General features: G+C 41.5%; 1 protein-coding gene across 11 annotated transcripts in view; it reads left to right on the top strand.

Moving 5' to 3' along the window:
* LOC116843454 (growth factor receptor-bound protein 14-like) overlaps nucleotides 1-18,095 on the top strand; it is a 237,737-nt gene that overhangs the window by 191,188 nt on the left and 28,454 nt on the right. For 3 of the 11 annotated variants that reach the window (XM_032813884.1, XM_032813882.1, XM_032813883.1), the window contains exon 2: nucleotides 11,702-12,150. The exons of 4 other annotated variants lie outside the window; for them this stretch is intronic. In XM_032813884.1, coding sequence (XP_032669775.1) covers nucleotides 12,090-12,150 — 61 coding nt within the window. In that variant the 5' untranslated portion in view covers nucleotides 11,702-12,089. Of the gene's footprint in view, nucleotides 1-4,990; nucleotides 5,198-5,511; nucleotides 6,209-11,701; nucleotides 12,151-18,095 lie in introns of those variants that run through there. 4 more of the 11 variants (XM_032813880.1, XM_032813879.1, XM_032813878.1 and 1 more) reach the window with 4 other exon arrangements.

Below are 18,095 nucleotides of genomic sequence, written 5' to 3'. Positions count from 1 at the left end.
ATTGAGAGATTTACTTTAATGCTAAGATTAATTTATAGCTTTATCACGATAAATCGTCGAGTGGGTCAAAACGATATTATTATACTGATATGATTGTTAGTATGAGGATAATTGTATGGAAAGCTCGATGATAATGGCATTTGCTGATACATAGAGAATTTAGTTTCTTGAAAGTTTCGGGAGATCAATAATTTTCGAGCTGCGGGTAGAAGGAACAAGGGAATGCTGCATACAAGAAATGCATATTGCATTTATGTAAATGTTGTTTCAAGTATTCATAAGTTTATATATCCGCAAATTTATCACAAATTCCTCACAAGCATTAAAAATTTATTCAAAATATATTTTAAATATTAGTAAATTTTCAGTATTCCAACCAAGAATATTAAATTAAAATCAAAATGCCGGTTTACTTACTACACAAAAGTTAAACCAACATTTTCTTTTGATAAAGTTTTATAATATTCTTGTAAAGAGAGAATACACATACTTCTTCCGAGTACATGATAATGAGCTTTTCGCAAATTTGTGAAGAAAATATCCTTTATTGGAGATAATCTATTACTTAAAAGAAAGAGACTGAATAATTGCTTTCCTTAGTGGTGGAATGATATCTGATTTCTTTGTGTGTAGTAGACACAGCAAAGTTTTGTTTCTCAGTTATTAACTGCAAGTGTAGCTTATTTTAACAAAATTTAAACTTTTTAGGGATTATTAATGAAATATCAAACACGTTAACGTATGACTCCAGCGAGTTTTATATATTTCATTTTTTATGTTACAATTGTCATTGTCACAAGTATGTAATGCATATATCGTGTATTAATTATTAATAAAATTAATAAAATTGTTAAAATTGTTATTATCACAACCGTATAACAGCATCGATCGTCTGCCCCAATCGGGACAGCATATGTCACGTGTGATGAGATATTGTGTAATATAATAAAATTAAACTTTATCTTTTTTCTCATGCGTGATGACTTATTTAAAAGAGGTCATATTAATCAGCTCTATGGCAGTCAACATGTTGATATCAAAACTCAAGACTGTAGAGATATTGGGTCAAATTTTGATAAATAGCAGACAAATTGTTCCCGTCCTCAATGATGTCTACTGTTGTTTGCTACATAAATTTCCGATGTCCATGAGAGCGGTTTCTTTTAGGATCATTGGTAAGATTCCAAAATACACGCGAGCGCGGGAATATTTTAAGTCAGCCGTGTCGAGACAGATGTAAAAACACGAAGTGGATAAAAATACCAAGCTCGCTGCTCCGCTTTCGCCCGAGTCCGCTCCTGGCGCGCGCTTGCGCGATAGCACGATATGCTTTACACTCACCTGTACAACAGAAGACCCTCGTGGTTCATCGTACGGCGGGAAGGGCGACGGCGAGATGGCTTTCCGTGTGTGCATCCAAGACCTAGGGTACGCTTCGTCGATTGCGTTTACGTTTCCTCCACCGAGACCGTTTCCTCTCGTGGCGTGGCGTGTCGTATCGTGTCGTGTCGTGTCGTGTCCTGTTTTGTCCTGTCCTATCTCATCCTGTTCTGTCACCTCGTGCCGTGCCGTGTCGGTGAATTCACGTGCACAATTGCGCGGACGTGTGCGTGAGGCGACGCGATGTCACCCATGCGAACTCGCGAGCAACCCTCCTCATTTCTTCCCCGACTCTCCCCTTCGTCTCGCCTGGCTTCGCTGTGTCTTTGGCCGTGCGTGTGCTTCTCGTTTTCAGGAGAATCTCTTTGGCGAGCTCACATTACAACCTTGTAAATCGAAGCCTGAAATCATATAAAAATGAGCTGATATTTCCCAGACTAATCGTGAATTCCGAAAATCAGACATTAGCTCTGTCCCCTCCATCACCGAGTTACTTTCAATCTAGCCATTTTTTATACAAATTCGAGAAATCTCCAGTGATATCATAGAAATCTCAGAATAGCAGTCGATTAAAGTTTCTCTCGTATCCAATAGGAGAACTTGTTTACTATGCTCGCAGTGCGCTTTCGGGCACCTCTCGTGCACAATTTCGCGAGCGTTCCCGGAATCGCGCAATGCGATCGTGACGGGTATTGTCCGCGTGTTTCCCCGGATCGTGGGTTAATTAATCCCACCCTCTGTGCAGCACCGCGAAATTATTATTATTAGACGACGCGGCGGTGTTGCGACGCAGAATGGGATTCCGCGTATCGCGCGGGGCCAATACGCTTTAATAACGACCCCGTCGCGACGGATTAATTCCTGCGGATTTCGGAGCGACACAATATAAAGAGGTTTCGCGGGCGGTGGAGGAGCGAATCGTGGAGAAAGGGGCTCCATGTACGCCGTCGCGGAGAACGTTGGCGGAGCGAGAGAGGACCGAAAGAGGGTAGCTGTGGATCGAGGCAGGAGAGAGAGAGGGGAGGGGAGGGTGAGAGGAAGAAAAGAGAATGAGAAACAGAGAAAGAAAATTGCGGATCGGAACAGAGGCGTAGACGGCCGCGCGCGCGCGACTCCGAGAAAAAGCCTGCCCCGCGAGGGTTGGTGAGGAAACGGAACGAAGGCGGTCAGACGAGGACGATAGACAAGGCCGGATTTAGAAACCTCGTTACCCGAGCCCTCCCCTCCGAGGCAGACGGGCAAACTGAAGACTGCGAGAAGTCAGACTCCAGTACACATCGCGATTACACTTTGCGTGCCAATTAACACCGACTCTTCGATAGACACGCACATGTATTATCGCCACGCGAAAAAGTCGCAAGAAGTGATTAAACACGTCGTTAAAACACGTGGAGATTCGCAAACTGGACATTTTGGACATTTTTCAACGGTCTCGGTTCAACGTATAATCAAGTAGATATCCTAAAGTATGCATTTCTATATCAGGAAATTTGATAACCTTTCGTAATTCTTATCATTGGCACGAGAAGATAAAAAGCTGCGAGAAGTGGTTAGGTAAAGTCATTAACTGGGAAGTCGTAAGTTGGACATTTTAGACATTTTTCAGTCATCTTGATTGACATACAATCGATAGAGATATCCTAAAATATAGATACTTTCTGTATCACGAAACTTGATGACCTTTCACCACTTTCATTATTTTCATACCTTATTTTAAAAATTGTGTGATATTCTGCACGAGACGAGAGATTAGTGAGAGTTGTTAGAACGCGTAAAAGCGGAAACATGAAAGTTGTTATTTTGAAAATGTCTCGAACGTCTTGGTGTAGTCAATGAGACACTTGGTAACTTGTAAAAAGTAAGGTGACAGTTCCAATTGTGAGTTATGTGCCGATTTCGGGTCACACACACATAAATTTGACTTGTATAAATTTATTAAGAAATCCATATTATACTGAAAACATAGACAATTTCTTTTTATATTCCCTCTGTCCTTTTACAATTTTATATACAATATTCACAAATATTCTTAATATTACATATTCACAAATATTCTTAATATTACATATTCACAAATATTCTTAATATTTAAGAGAAATATAGGATATCAGTTGTCTTGCTGATTCTTTAGATTAGTAGATTGTGTAACGTATGTATCATTATCCTATACAAACTAAAAAACAATGCGAATGTGAACGTTATTAATATAAAATTGTTTACCGTATAACCTATTCTGCGGGTGCGTAATATTTGCTGACTCGCAATTTTGAAACCCACGCATAAAAATGTTTCTAATTATGTTTTTATAATTTAGAATAAATTTAAAGTCTAATAATTTTGTTTAAAAACTATGATAGTTGCTCGTATTGGTATAGTTTGTTCGAATATTCGATCGACAAACTTAAATGTAAATGATTGAAATTTACTCTAACTTTAAATGACCTATAATTATGACTGTTATCTTACATTTCACAATTCGAAATTTCGCGAAACTTGTTCAGTCACGTAATTCTAGAATTGCTAAATCTGAAAGTTTAAATTATTTCTCTTTGGTAATAAATTTAACCGAATAAAACTGGGCAGAAATAATAATCATAAAACTAAATTAAATACAAAATTTGATAAGAAATTACTTACAATATTATTTTCAGTTTTAAGAACAAAATTTGGTTGAATAAAATAATAAACCACTATTATTTTTACAAAATATAATATATTTTATTATTAAACGAAAAACTAAATAATCGGTAGACGCTTGGAATGGACAAACATGAAATCCGAACTCTATTTTTAAATTTCATTTGATTGGTTATAACTTAAAAACCGGACGACGTCCGGTTTGACTTGTCAATCGGACACCGGACAAGACTCTTGAAAACCTGATAGTCCGGATCAAAACCGGATACTTGGCACACACAATTCTACGTATAATTCCAATTATTTTTATACTTGATCTCACGAGCTTTGCAACAACCTGCTTATTGTAAAAGTTAATATCACTTAGAATATTGCTCAAAATATAGTGTCATCTCCGTTAAGACAAATCAGTCCGAGCGAGACTTGAAATTAGTTCGTTCATAAAAAAACTTGTGCACCAGACGCAATAAGTTAGAGTGTGGCACAAAAGTACTTTCTTTCACTTCCCTAACTTATTGCACCAGTGTGCACTAGTTGAGAAGTTTTTTTCGAGGAAGAACAGACCTCTCTCTGATACCCAAAGCGTCACTGACTCACGGCCCGCGTCGGGAAAGTCAGCCGCGGAGAAGAAACAGGCAGCACTCGCGTTACACTTACCCGCGAAAAGTGCGCCTCGCCACCAGCCCTGGAACGTGGGGCGAAGGAAGGAGTCCAAAGACGGGCTCTCGCTGCTCGCACGACGGATGCCAATGAGGTGATTCCGGCAGGGGGGCGGGAGCGAGCACCTACGTACACGCGCGCGCCCGTGTGTGTATCATGTAACGCGTATCTGAGCGCGCTGGTGCGCGCTCCCGGCGCGCAGAACGAGCGAAAGAGAGACGAAACGCGCCATGTATTCGACGCGACGCTGTGTAAGTGAGGGAGGCCGTACGCGGCGGGAGTCGCTCGTCCCTCTCCGTAGTACTACGCGAGACACCACGCGAGCGACACGTTACACTTTCCCATCTCTCACCGCTGGACGACGGCGTCGCGGGTGCCGTCTGTTGTTTACGTGCGCGTGACGAGCGGCACGAGCGCGGTGAGTCTTTCGCGGAAGCGTGGCCGCGGACTTCCGTGTGTCGCGCGAACGACGCCGTCGGGGATAGTGCGCGTGTTTTGTTTCACGTCGACCCGACCCACGGTATCAGCGAGTTTTCTCTCTTTCTCTCTCTCTCTCTATCTTTTCCTCCCTCTCTCAGTGTTGTGTTTACATTCAGCGTACGGTGTGTTGTTTACGTTACGGTGGACGTCGTCTGAGCGCAGACAACACGATCGCGGAGAGCGCGCGCGATCGGAAAAAGTCGCGCAAGAAGGCGGCTCGAGTGCGGGAACGGAATTTCGGGACGAAAAGGGTGGTTTTCGGCGCGCATCGTGATTCTCCGGGATCGTTCGTTTCCGTGATCTCGCGATCGTTCACGAACAAAGACGAGCGCCACCGACCAGTCGCCGAAGTAGCCTTGGGCGACCGGCCCGCCGCGCCTCCTCGGCAGTTTTCGGCGAACGTCGTCACATTACTCCGCGCGGAAGTTAGTGACCCGACGTGCTGTGCGCGCCATATCGTCGCGACCGCGATCGAACGCACGTGCGTGCGTGTGTACGGCGCCGAGAGTGTTGTCCCTCTCCCCCCCTCCCCCCGTGATCTACGCCGAAATCGTAGTAGACGCGTCGGCAAGTGCGCGCGCAGGGGGTCGCGTTCTCGCGTGTGAGAAGCAGCAGAAGCGTAGAAGAGTGTCGACACACACGGTGCGTCGTTGAAAACATCGCTTTGACCTGCGGCTCGGATACACGAAAGAGAGAGAGAGACACCGCGTCGTCTCCTTCGAGGCCAGGTGGCAAGGTTACCGCACGGTTCGTTTCTTCCCCGAGTGGCGATCGTCGCGATCGCCTCGGCGACGAGATTCCTGGTCGGCGCGACGTGATTCTGCGCGCGCGAGTGACGGTTATGGTGCCGAGCTACGTGAAGTTTGCCGCGCTTGACGTCTTGAGTTAGTGAGAAACCGCGGTGCACCACGGGACGACGACACCGTGATCGTCGTGGGCTTGTACTTTACGCGATCACGCTTTTGCTCGTCACCATTCTGGCTCCTTCGATTCCCTCCGGACCCGCCGCTGCGTCGACGTAAACACGTCGGTGCCATTGACACGATAAAAGGTACGGGAGTCTCCTTCGCTCGCTGCGTAGTTACGCGGAGTAGCGTGTGCGAAGGTTCTGGGCGGGACGAATATGTCGTCGTCGCGCGTCGTTTTGTTCGCTGTGCCCTTTCGCGGCGATTTTTTGCGACTGGCCGGATTCGGGTAGACAGGTGCGCGTAAATTTGGGCTACTTTGTCAGCTTCGAAGTGAAGCTCGCTGTTTGCAAAGCGCGTGGCACTCGTATTCGTCGCATATAAGGTAGCGGAGGTCGTTTGAAGGTCCATTTATAATGGAATTGGCAATATCCAGTAAGAGATATATAAGCAGTAGGCAAATTGACCAACCACAGTCGATTATCACAAGAATAATCAACTGTAGTTGGTCAATTTGCTTACTGCTTACGACTTACTGTATACCGCCAATCCCTCTGTAGATAGACCTTAAGCCTTGTCTACAACGCGATTGCAGTTACATTTTAAAGTCGTATCATTAGTTTGTGAATCGATGGTATATATTTATTTTTTTCGCGCAAATTTGTGGAAAGTGAGTTTTATTGACGAATTAAAAAAAAACTTGCGTGAAAAAAATAGATACATGATCGATTCACAAAGTGTTGCGACTTTAAAATATAATTACAATCTTTCAATCGTTTACATAAATTTGTTGAACATCCAAACGAATTGTTGATACCAATATAAGCAATTAATACATCATAGTTTTGAAACAAAATTGTTAGACTTTAAGTTAGTTTATCCTAAATTAAAAAAATTTAATTACAAGAACCATTTATCCATAAGTTCCAGTTATGGGTCAGCAAATATTACGCGTTTATATAATGTGTTATACGTTATTCACGCGCCCAATTTTATATTAATAATGTTCACATTCATTGTTTTGGTCTGTATAGAATAATGGTGTACGCAGCACACAACATCAGCAGTCTGATAAATCTAAAGAGTCGGTAAAGCAATTGATATCCTACATTTTTTTAACATTAGGAATATTTGTGTATATAACTTTAGAATGTAATTGCAAAAGAATTAAGGAATATAAAAAGTTTTTCCGTGTTTTTTCACTGTAATATACGCTTTTTTAATACGTTAACAAACCAAAGTTTAGCCCAAAATTGAAACTATCTATAATTGGGACTGTCACCTTATTGACGAAATAGAAATACAAAAAAGATATACGGTATAAAATGTAATGTGAAATTGTAAATGTAACTTTTAGCAAATTTGTTTTTACGTTAACGTAACAGGAAATTAACATTATTAGACGATGTAGACTTAATGGTCAGTTCAATATTCAAGTATATTTGGCAAGTATATAAATGTAATTGAAAAAATTCTAGAGTTTCTGTCATCTATTAGCTATCTATCTGAATGTGTTTGATTTTTTCGGCGACGTAATATTGCGTCAGTTTGTAAAACTTGTGTCCCTTACGAGTGATTCATGCAGCACTCGTTCTTATCACATATAACAACGAGAGAGGAATACGAAAAAGATGACAGTCATGTAAAAATAAAAAAATCTGAATGTAACAAGCAACTTTCAGCAAATTTGTTGCTGCATTAATAACGGAAAATTTACATTATTGGTCGATATACTTAATGATAATTAATGATGTAACTTAATAGTCAATTGAGCGCAGTGTATTTGGCTCATAGATGTAATTGAGAAGAAATATCTGTTTAGATATCTGTTCGATTTTTTCGGTGACGGTACGTTGCACGTACCTTTCCTAGTATACCATCGTTATCGGATATCGATTGGACGGATACGTAGTGCCACTTGAGAATTGAAATGTCGCTGTCCCGTTGTTGACATTAGATCACGGTTTATTTTAACGTTGATTGTTTTTCTCATCGCCCGTCCTCCCCCCCTCCCCTCTCGTCCGTCACTCAGCCGCGCGGAGTGCGGCAACAACAAATGCAAAAAGCGGCAAGGCAAACTTTGGTGCAGGACATACGTAATCGTGCGCGGCATTCGTCTTGCCAAGCGCGACGAATATAAGTAATCGTGGCACGCGCTCTCGTTATTTGCAGAGGCTTCGCTCCTTCGCGTACGCGGTCGATTTCCGGGAATGCTTTAATCACACGTGTGGCTCTAGACATGCACGCACACGTGCAAGAATGCGCCCCGATTACCTCTTTATGCACGTGTCGCGTTCGCGACGTGGGAGTCGATGACTTCGTGTGGGCTGCCTTCAGTTCCGCGTGTTTGCGAAAAATCTGACGCGGCACGTTCGTAAATTCGGGCGAGACACGAGCACGAAGAAACCGTAATAATTCTTAATCAGTGGTTGACCATTGATCGGTTAAAATGTTGGTTCAGACCGGCAAATCGATAATTTAAATTAAGTCGTTACGTATGTAATCGTGAATAAATTTATTGATGATTAATTATTAATATAAATAATTTTATAATTATTAATATAAATAATTTTAATTGGATTATAATTATAATTACTTCTAATTAATTCTATCAGTCGACTGAATTATTTGCGATTACGTTTGTGACGATTGATTCATTTCGATTATTGATTTGCTGATTATTTTAGTCTGACCAAATTTTCATAATATAACGCCCAACGTTGTTTATAACACTATACTGAGGAAAAAATATTTAAAAATTAACAAATATTTATTAGATGGGTACCATTAACATATATTTACTTAAATAAAAATTCTCTTCATTTAAACCGAGTATTGTTTACTTAAACCGAATAAACAATACTCGGTTTAAATGAAGAGAATTTTAATTTAAGTAAATATGTTAATAGTACTTACCTAATGAATATTTGTTAATTTTTAGATATTTTTTTTCAGTGTAGGACTATCGACGGTATGTCGATAAATAACTACGTTTTGAAAAAATAAGGCAAAGAAATCTATTAAATTTAATCTACTAAAAAACACGCAATAATAATTTTTAAGAGTTACAAGATACATAATTCTTGTGTTTAAAAAGTATTGATTAAATTATGCAAATAGAACTATCAAACATTACTATGAAGTTTATATATCAGTATAATGCATAAAAAATGTGTTCACTTTCTGTAGTTTCATTTAATGTCGATTAAAAGTATCAAAAGCGTTATAAGTTCGAGTGGTTTTTTCAACTTTGCAAGGCCATCATTTCGGCTACTTTGACAGTTTTGGTATTGAGTAACAACTCTGAAATATCACGGTTTTACTATTCGTAAGAGCTTCGCGATCGGGCTGAGTTTCGGAGCGGCGGCTGTCGACAAAAATCGCCTCGCGCGCTTAGCCGGCCGATCATGGCAAGGTTTCATTCTCGGAACGCGGAAATTTATGGGACACCCAGAAGGGAACCGGCGAAATAACTACGAACGTTCTCCACGGGTGGTCTATATTTAATTTCGATCGGTGCTCTGTCTCGGGCGAGTCGTTATCGAGGACGTAGGGGAGACCGGGGCTAGATGCCCTATATTTCAATGTTTCCAAGTTACTGCTTCTCAGACAATTTATTGTTGTGACTGACTGCATAATGATGATAGAGGCAACCTACTTCTATGTGTTAATGCCTGTCACGATCCCATTAGGCGTGTACTTTGTTTTGCAATAATCAAAATGCAAACGTGCAGCAACGTGGCCATTTTGCTCTGATACCGGGTTCAATTTTCTAGCAGCGCAGGAAAGAGGACTTCATATAAAATATGTATCCTGATTAGTAGTCCTGGAGTCTCCGCGAGAAATTTCCACAGGATTCTTGCTGCTCCTTAATTACGAGCCAATTTTACCTTGTTCGCCCATCTGCTCGATTTCAATCATTTTATGAATGAAAATTGCTTTTATTGTCTGAAACAATATATCATACACTTGCAAGAAACTTTATTCTAGCTAGTAACATATTGCTTAACTTTATTTGCTCATAATAAAGTATATTAATACGAAATTTCGAGAAGCTCGAAAGAAGTGCAAGATTAGTGATTTTTTTCGCTCGTTTTTGGTTTCGCGATTCAATTTTTGGAACTGAATTGTATACCAAATGATATCTTATGACAAGATATCAATCACGAACAAATTTGTAAACTGGGCTGAGAATTGGTTTTAAAGATAGGGGAAGTTAAAGTAATGTCAAAGTCTTTCTATTAATGTGACAACCCAACGTTTGAAACACAAATTTTTATGTCAGTCTGATAATTGAAAACTTCGTATTTGGGAAGTTCTGGCTGCTGACAACGAATTTAAAATTAAATTTTCAAGATTCGAAATGGCCGTTTTAAGGACCATATATTTTAGAATTTTTCAACTTCTACAAGAAATCTAGAGATTTCTTGTAGAAGTTATAAATAAAATTATAAATTTGAAGTTAGATCTTCAGGAAAAAATGGCTGACTCATTTTAAAAAAAATTTTGTCCATCTCCCATACTAGGTCAGCCATTTTTTTTCTGAAGATCTGACTTCAGATTTATAATCAGCCACCCAAAAAACCCCTAGATATTTTTTGTAAAAATTGAAACATTCTAAAAGATATGGTCCATCATATTGAATCGGCTATTTTGAATTTTGAAAATCTGAGTGCAAATTTGTTGCCAGCAGCCAACAAAATCTCCAATACGAAGTTCTAAATTATCGGACTGAGATAAAAATTCGTGCTTCAAAGTGCATAAGCTGACGCTTTAATGAACTTTAACCATTTTGACCCTTCCCCCTCTATATTTCTTCAACCAACTTTCGGCTCAGCTTAACAATTTCTTGTGATTGATGTCATCATTTGGCACACAATTCAGGAATTCGCAATTTCAAAATCGCGGAATCAAAAACGCGCGATTTTTGCGGACACTTATTACTTTGTTTCTATTGAATTAGTTTTTTTTCTACTTTTTAAATGTAATATTATTTCGATTTTAATGAAACTAACTCCGGGAAAAAAATATATTCCAAAAGGACCATTTCGCGATTTTGTCCACTGTTTTTTATCTGAAGATAAATACTAAAAAAAGTACACGAGCAACGTGACTCCGTGGCCATCTAGACCCGTAGGCTTGCCCACGTCATCGCGATAACAATCGTTCCGATTTGGTGAAATATTCACTTAGCGTGAATCCGAGATCGACCGCTCCGATAATTCGATTCGCTCCTAACGAGAGCGCGGGCAGAATAATACGCGACCCTGATGCATTATTTTCGAGTTAGTCGCGAAGTTGACATTTTACACGAGCTCGCCGTTACTTGCCTGCCGGGATCCCTACTACATACTTTCTCTCACGTCCCTCTCACCCGCGAGTCACCTCGCGAGCATGTGTATCGCGCCGATCTTTTCGTCGGGCCGAGTTTCAATCGGCTCATCCGGAGCTACTGCGACGCAGTAATCGGCCGCGATTAGATTTCGCCGTTACCGCGGCGCGCTTTATTGTCTTGGCGCGGGATCTACGTGCGTCCTCCCATTCGCGATCACCGAGGGATCCGTTATCTCTTACGCAATGCGTTACCTCCGCGTGAACGACGATCAGTAATCGACGATATCTCTGTGTGACATCCGCAGTCGCGAGCCTGCAGCCGCAGCGAAACGCAGCGAGAGAGCTGGTCGTCTCTGGATCATAAGTAGACCCCGGTCGAGATAGATCGAAAATTACCGCGCTTTCGTTCGACACACCGGCGGCGAATCGGCCGTTCCACAACGCCGCGGGAGATGCGCGCGTACGAGTCGACGACCTTCGCGAAACGATGCGGATGACAAAAACTGCTCGCGGTATCGCGTTGTATTTGGTGCGGTGACGTCCTGGTTCCCGCGAACTGCGCCGTATTCGTGACGGACGTATTCGCCACCAGCACATCGTGCGGGAACGCGCGTGTGAGCGTAGCAGTGCGAACTCGAGGCGAAAGTCAACGGGGGGACGTTTTGTCACGGCTTATCATCGGCATCCAGCAGCATGGATTACCGGCTCCTGTCGAACAACAACAACAACAACAACAATTATCCCACGCACCACCGTGAGTACCCAATCATCTCATCATTCCCGCCGCGTGGTGTAACAATTTCGGGGACACACGCGCGATATACCGCGATTGTCGGCCGCTTCTCAGAAAAACAAATATAAACCTCGGGCTTCGTTGAAGTCTGAACGTTATCGTGGTGATGGTGGTGGTTATCCGACGAGACGATACGCGGTTTCAATTTTGCCGGCGCGAAAGAGAAAGAATAACATCGCCGTCGGCGCGACGACGCTCGTCTTTCCCGAAAGCGCAGGCTTATCTCGCCTTATCTCGCCGGCAATTAGCGCGCGATGCGCCCGGCTGCGTTGCAGCGTGTGTTTGTCAATGGGCGACGACGCGATCTACGTGCAAACTGGAATGTCTAAGTGCGCGTTTAGGTGTCGGCTCGCCCGCCGTCTGTCTGTCTGCCTGCCTGCCTGCCTGCTGTTGGCTGACTGGCTGGCTTTGAGTAGAGTGACCAACTCTCAATCGGCCAATTTCGAGATATCGACCTTAAAGAGTCACATAAACAAAAAGATCGGAGTTTTTTTTTATTAGTTTACATTACGAAATATCTTGTAATATTGAGGCTTCTGGCTACTTGCTGCGGAACTCTTTATTGATGACGTCAGAAGCGAGGAAGTGCACAGCCGAAACGCCTGCGAAATACGTCGAAATAAAAAGATACACCCAAAAGGTGACGCTCGCGATCGATTAAGCACATCTCTAAAATGCTCCGACAATCAATAAGTAACCGATTAATAATTGACACGCAACCTTCCTTTTTACCTTTTTTCCTATATTTCCTTATTCGTTATTTTGTCGCGTTAATTTTATGGTTATTTATTGGTTATTATAGCAAAACGAAAGTGTCCGGAGTAATTAGTGGTGTGCTTAATCGATTGCGTCATTTTTTGGATATATCTTTTTATTTTGATATACTCTGTAGGAATTTGCAGGGCATGCATTTCCTTGCCTCTGAAGTCATAAATCAAGATAGCCGTGGCGAGCAGTCAGCAGTCTTAACTTGTCCCTTCCCTGAGGGAAAAAAGAGTTGATTTAAGATTATAATTATTTTTGGTCCTAACTATATTTTTTGTAATAAAATGGTAGTAGCAACATACATATGGTAAGGCTATTACTTATATCATAGTAGAATCGAGTAAAAATAGTTTTTTGAATATAGTTTATAGTAACTATTTCTTTGTATAATTATAGTTAGAAATATACCTTTTTTTCGATGTTTTTAGTTATTATACATATATAGATATATTTCGATATATTGATTTTTAAAGTAGATCGTACATAGGTAAACAAAATGTTTATTCATTATTGGGCTAACATCAAACAATCAACAGAACATAGCCTTCTATTATTTTTTGTTTTTAATATATATCATTAGAGTTTAAAACTGGACTAATAAAAATTTTAAAATAAAATGAACAATAATCCACGGGGCGTAAAAATAATGAAGAATCAACTGCACTTTTCTCTGATCTCACAAATAATGCGTAATAATATAATTTTATATTATTTACTTTACTTTATGCAGATATAATAAATCGAGGCAAATGATCCTAAGGTCCCGCCTAAGGTATACTGTCAGCACGGCTCTATAAAGAGCCGAAAAGATTCGGGTCGGTTGGTCACTCTAGCTGTGGGCGTCGCCGACACGCGAGAACGTTTGCGAGAAGTCGATCAACGTCGCGATGTCGTCCTACGTCCGGAGAGTCGCTTTTCTCACGTGTTTTCCTCGCTCGTCGATTTATCTTCCATCGTGGGGGCGCTCATAGGCGAGACACTCGGATTTTGATGATGCCTTTTGGACGGTGTTTATCCGCGTAGGAATGCGCACATGACACGCACATGATCTATTATTTTCTCGGTGACCCACTTTATTGCGTAGGTATGCGCGTTGTCATCCGATGAGATCTAAGACACGCATGAGCTTTGATCTTGGAGTCGGCGTTTTTTAGTAGTTTTAAGTTCGACAGTGGATCGCAAGTATCGTCGACAAGTGATAAGATCGATGAGATTGCAATTAATATAGTCGGAAGATGAATCGTGTTGTATATGATCGCAAGTCGAGGCGGAATGAACTCATTTGCTAATTCGAATTTACAGTACCACTGTATGTAACGGTTAGTGTTTGATTAGTTTACAGTTTTTTTGTTCAGATAACCTTTTACACGTATATACACATACACAGAGAAACGTCATCTTGCAGTTAGACGTATCTTATTGGTGTTCGAAGTCATCAGAATCTGGGTGCTCGTCATTGATAACAGACTTTTCGACTTTGCGAGAGACCTGCGCTCGTCGGTCGACTCTCGAATTCGGAGTATCGGGGCCCCACCGTAAGAATTGCTGGCACAGGTGGTGGACCGCGATGTTTCGAATAGTGTTCTCTCACAGAGATTTCTCCCGATATTTTGGTAACAGGGTCGATATGATATGTCGCGACGTCATTGGACTCACTTGATACCCGATGTCGTAGTACCATTTCATTGCTATCGATTAATAATTTGAGGGAAAATAGATTCGTACTGATTCTCCTTGCGTGGTACGCAGCCAAACTCGTGCCAATTCGTTGGCGTCGAACCTGAACGGGGATATTCGAAAGTGCTCGGAGCTGATGTCCGATCTCGCTCGAGCCTCTTGGAAATAGCTTCGACGATATATCGACGCGTCTAGTTTTGCCATTGTGTAGTGACGAAAATATATACGAATGCTTACAATTCAACGACACCGGTAGATTCGACCTCACATGCACTTTCACAGACACACTCGCAGACACTTGACGATGTCGCGTGAACTACCAGACTCGCATACAATGAAACACCCAATTATTGGCATTCCCTTAGTCATAGACACTCCAGAAAGAAAACTTAGTTTTTCTTGTGACCGGCATTGCAGTTGAACTTTCGGCCTGGCCTCTATGGTTCCAAGAGAAAACTTCATAACTAAAACTGTGAACAACTGTCATTAGTCCTAAGGAAAGCCAAGTTCTTTCCGGAATGTCAGTGACCGCACACACACAAGGGAGATTAATAATTAGGTGTAGCCTACTTTTCTGAGTCTTTCTTTTTGATTCATCCCTCGTGATTGTTCGCGCAGGATCCGACCTGAGTTTTCGAATCTTAATCCATTCGTATCTCTTATCCACATGGCGAGAACGTCTCGCTTTATCGGCTACGTGACATAAGCGTCTATATGATGTAAGCGTGACATAAGCTGTTTGTAAATGGGAGCAACGATACGAGTGGGTTAACAAGTCTCACAATTCGACTTCGCACTTCGCTGATAAAGATTCTCACGTATCGTCTTGCGAGCATCGACTTAGCGTGTAGCGCGCGGCGGTAGCCACTTGGGGAATCGACGGGATATTTGGTTGCGACCCCGAGATTCCATCGACGTCTCACACGATCACGATTCGTTGCGCTTTTTGCACACCGTATGTACCGCCGACTTTTCGGCAGCGTCGCGCGAATTTTCCGCACGTACTCGGCTTTGAGAGAGGAAGAGTGCCAGAGGAAGAGAGAGTGAGAGAGTGAGAAAGAGAGAGAGAGAAAGAGGAAGAGAAAGAGAGAGAGAGAGGGAGGAGGAGAGAGAAAGAGAGACAGGACAGGTCGATCGTTGCGTAAAGAAGCTCCTTGTGATATACTCCATGGTGGTCCTTGAGGCTTTCGCAACGATGGGATCTCCGATTGTCTAACGGTTGCTGAACGGTCTCCGCTGTCGCGTCTTTGGTTAACGGCCGGCCGCCAATCGGCTGGCTCCCGTCGCATTCCTGCGATTTTCGTTGGGGCAAAACGAGATCGCGCTCGCATCGACCGTGCGTTCCCATTCTCGCGCCGAGGGGTCGTCGCGCAGAAATCCCGCGGTTATTAAGCCTCCGGCTAGGATCGACCGCGTGAACTTTCCCTCCCCGAGCCCTTCCGCACTCGGAATTTTAACGCGAGGACCTCTCGAGACGATTGCCTCTCGATCCGCAAAGTGCGTCTCGTCCCGCAGAAAAAAAATCGCGCGGCCCGTGATCGTCGCGCCGGTATTTTGTTCATCGAGAGATCTCAGTAGAGCAGGAGACGAGGTGTCAAGGAGGAAACGGTGAAAGTCAATAGTTATTTAATGAACACTCTTGTTTCCATTGTTTTCTCGTCGAGATCTCTATTGATCTTCTGGCTAATAGTTTTATGTGCAAGACGTTGTGCAAAATATCTTCCGCGCACCTTGGAAACATCATAGAGATTACAAATCTCATGATTATTGAGATTAATTATATTGTTCAATAAGTATGACTGCTGTATTGGAGCGTTGTATAAGAGACTGCGTGTGAATCACGGGGTGGCGAATACATTATTGATGAATTTATTTTTTTTTCTTGAAAAAAGTTACTTTTTAAATTAATAAAAGACGGCTTTAACATTTTTAATTTATTAGACAACCCAATATATTGAGTGGAAATTAATATCCAATCCAGATGTTACGGAGTGCCGATGAACAAACTCTCGGTCGCGGGTTCGTGTACGTGACGACTTTTGTCAGGAAATGCGGGCTTGCCAGACAGACCCGACAAAGTTCGCTTTCAGCGGAACGATCTCTCGCCGATGTTTTCAGAGGTGATTTCTCGTTTTCGCGATCGTCTGTGATGTCAGATCCAACAAGAGAAAACCCTATCCGCGTTTGCCTTACGAATCTGCCGCTACGTAACTGGCTGACTTTCTAGTTCGTTAATGCGACTAGCAATAACGCGATCGAAGTTTTCACGTAATACGTCCTTGAGGAACGTGAAACTCGTTGTCGGTGTGGGTAGCCGAAGGTTGATAAATTCTCGACGAAGGATAACGATAATGGACGAAATTACTATTATTATTTCATCAGCGGAACTACGTTTTTCTATTAGCTGTGAAAAAAACGGGGTTGTCGTCTCATTTATTCGTCTGTTTTATTGACGTAAATTTCCTCACTGCAAACATCCAGAAATATTTCTTATTCATCTTCATTTTTCTCTGTCTCTTTCTCCTTTTTCATGAACGTATTGGTGTGGCGGGAATATTAAAAGCGAATGAAAAGCGAACATGATATATCTTATGCTTCATAATTAATTAGAACTCGCCAGAACGATATCGTTGAAAACCTTATAGCTGTTTACATAATTAATTCTGATAGGAAAAGACTAAAGATCGAAGAGAACCATCGCGGTTTATAGAATTTCATCGCGGGCATAAACACTACGAAAACAATTCTGCCAGAAATCTATGCAGTTTGCGTAGACGTCCACCCAGTTATTGTTTAGTATATTAATGTATTCTCATTAGTTGTAAAAATAATACGTAGGAAAGAACTGAATTCAGTAGTTGGAACAGTTTACAATATGTGAACTGATTTCTTGCAAGTATCAGTAATATTAACTTAATTTTATAATGTTGTAATGCACATATTGTAATACTTTTATAGTGAATAAATATTTATTGATAGAAAACAACTTAAAATTGCGTGAAGACAATGAGTAAACGTGTAGAAAAGGGGAATTGGAGAAGATACGGCATTTGAAAATATTAGGCTCTGTGACAGAGATGACTACTAAGGCTCGGAATGAAAGTGAGCAAAAGATAAGTGGGATATATGTTAACAGTACAGAATTTCATTTCAATAAAAGAGAACAGCTATTTTAATACTAATGATACAAATAAAAACTGTCATAAAAGCTCAGAACTTGATGAAATAGTATTACTACAAGAATGAATAAAAGAATATATGTTGTTTGATAATTGTAAACGATATTATGTAAAAAATGAAGAACATGAAAATACATATTATGTACCAAAGACTTTTTGCGCTATGACTCTCATTAGCTTCAAAATTTTTTAATTAGAAAAAAGTGACACTAGTGACAAAAGTGAAAGACACCACTAGACGAGATCTAGTCATTTTATGATATTCTAGTCTTTCACTTTTGTCAC

The sequence above is a fragment of the Odontomachus brunneus genome, unplaced genomic scaffold (assembly GCF_010583005.1).
Source record: "Odontomachus brunneus isolate Ranch 3 - 2012 unplaced genomic scaffold, Obru_v1 Obru_scaffold_033, whole genome shotgun sequence".
Classification (NCBI taxonomy): Eukaryota; Metazoa; Arthropoda; class Insecta; order Hymenoptera; family Formicidae; genus Odontomachus; species Odontomachus brunneus.
This window is presented reverse-complemented; position numbering and strand designations above follow the sequence as displayed.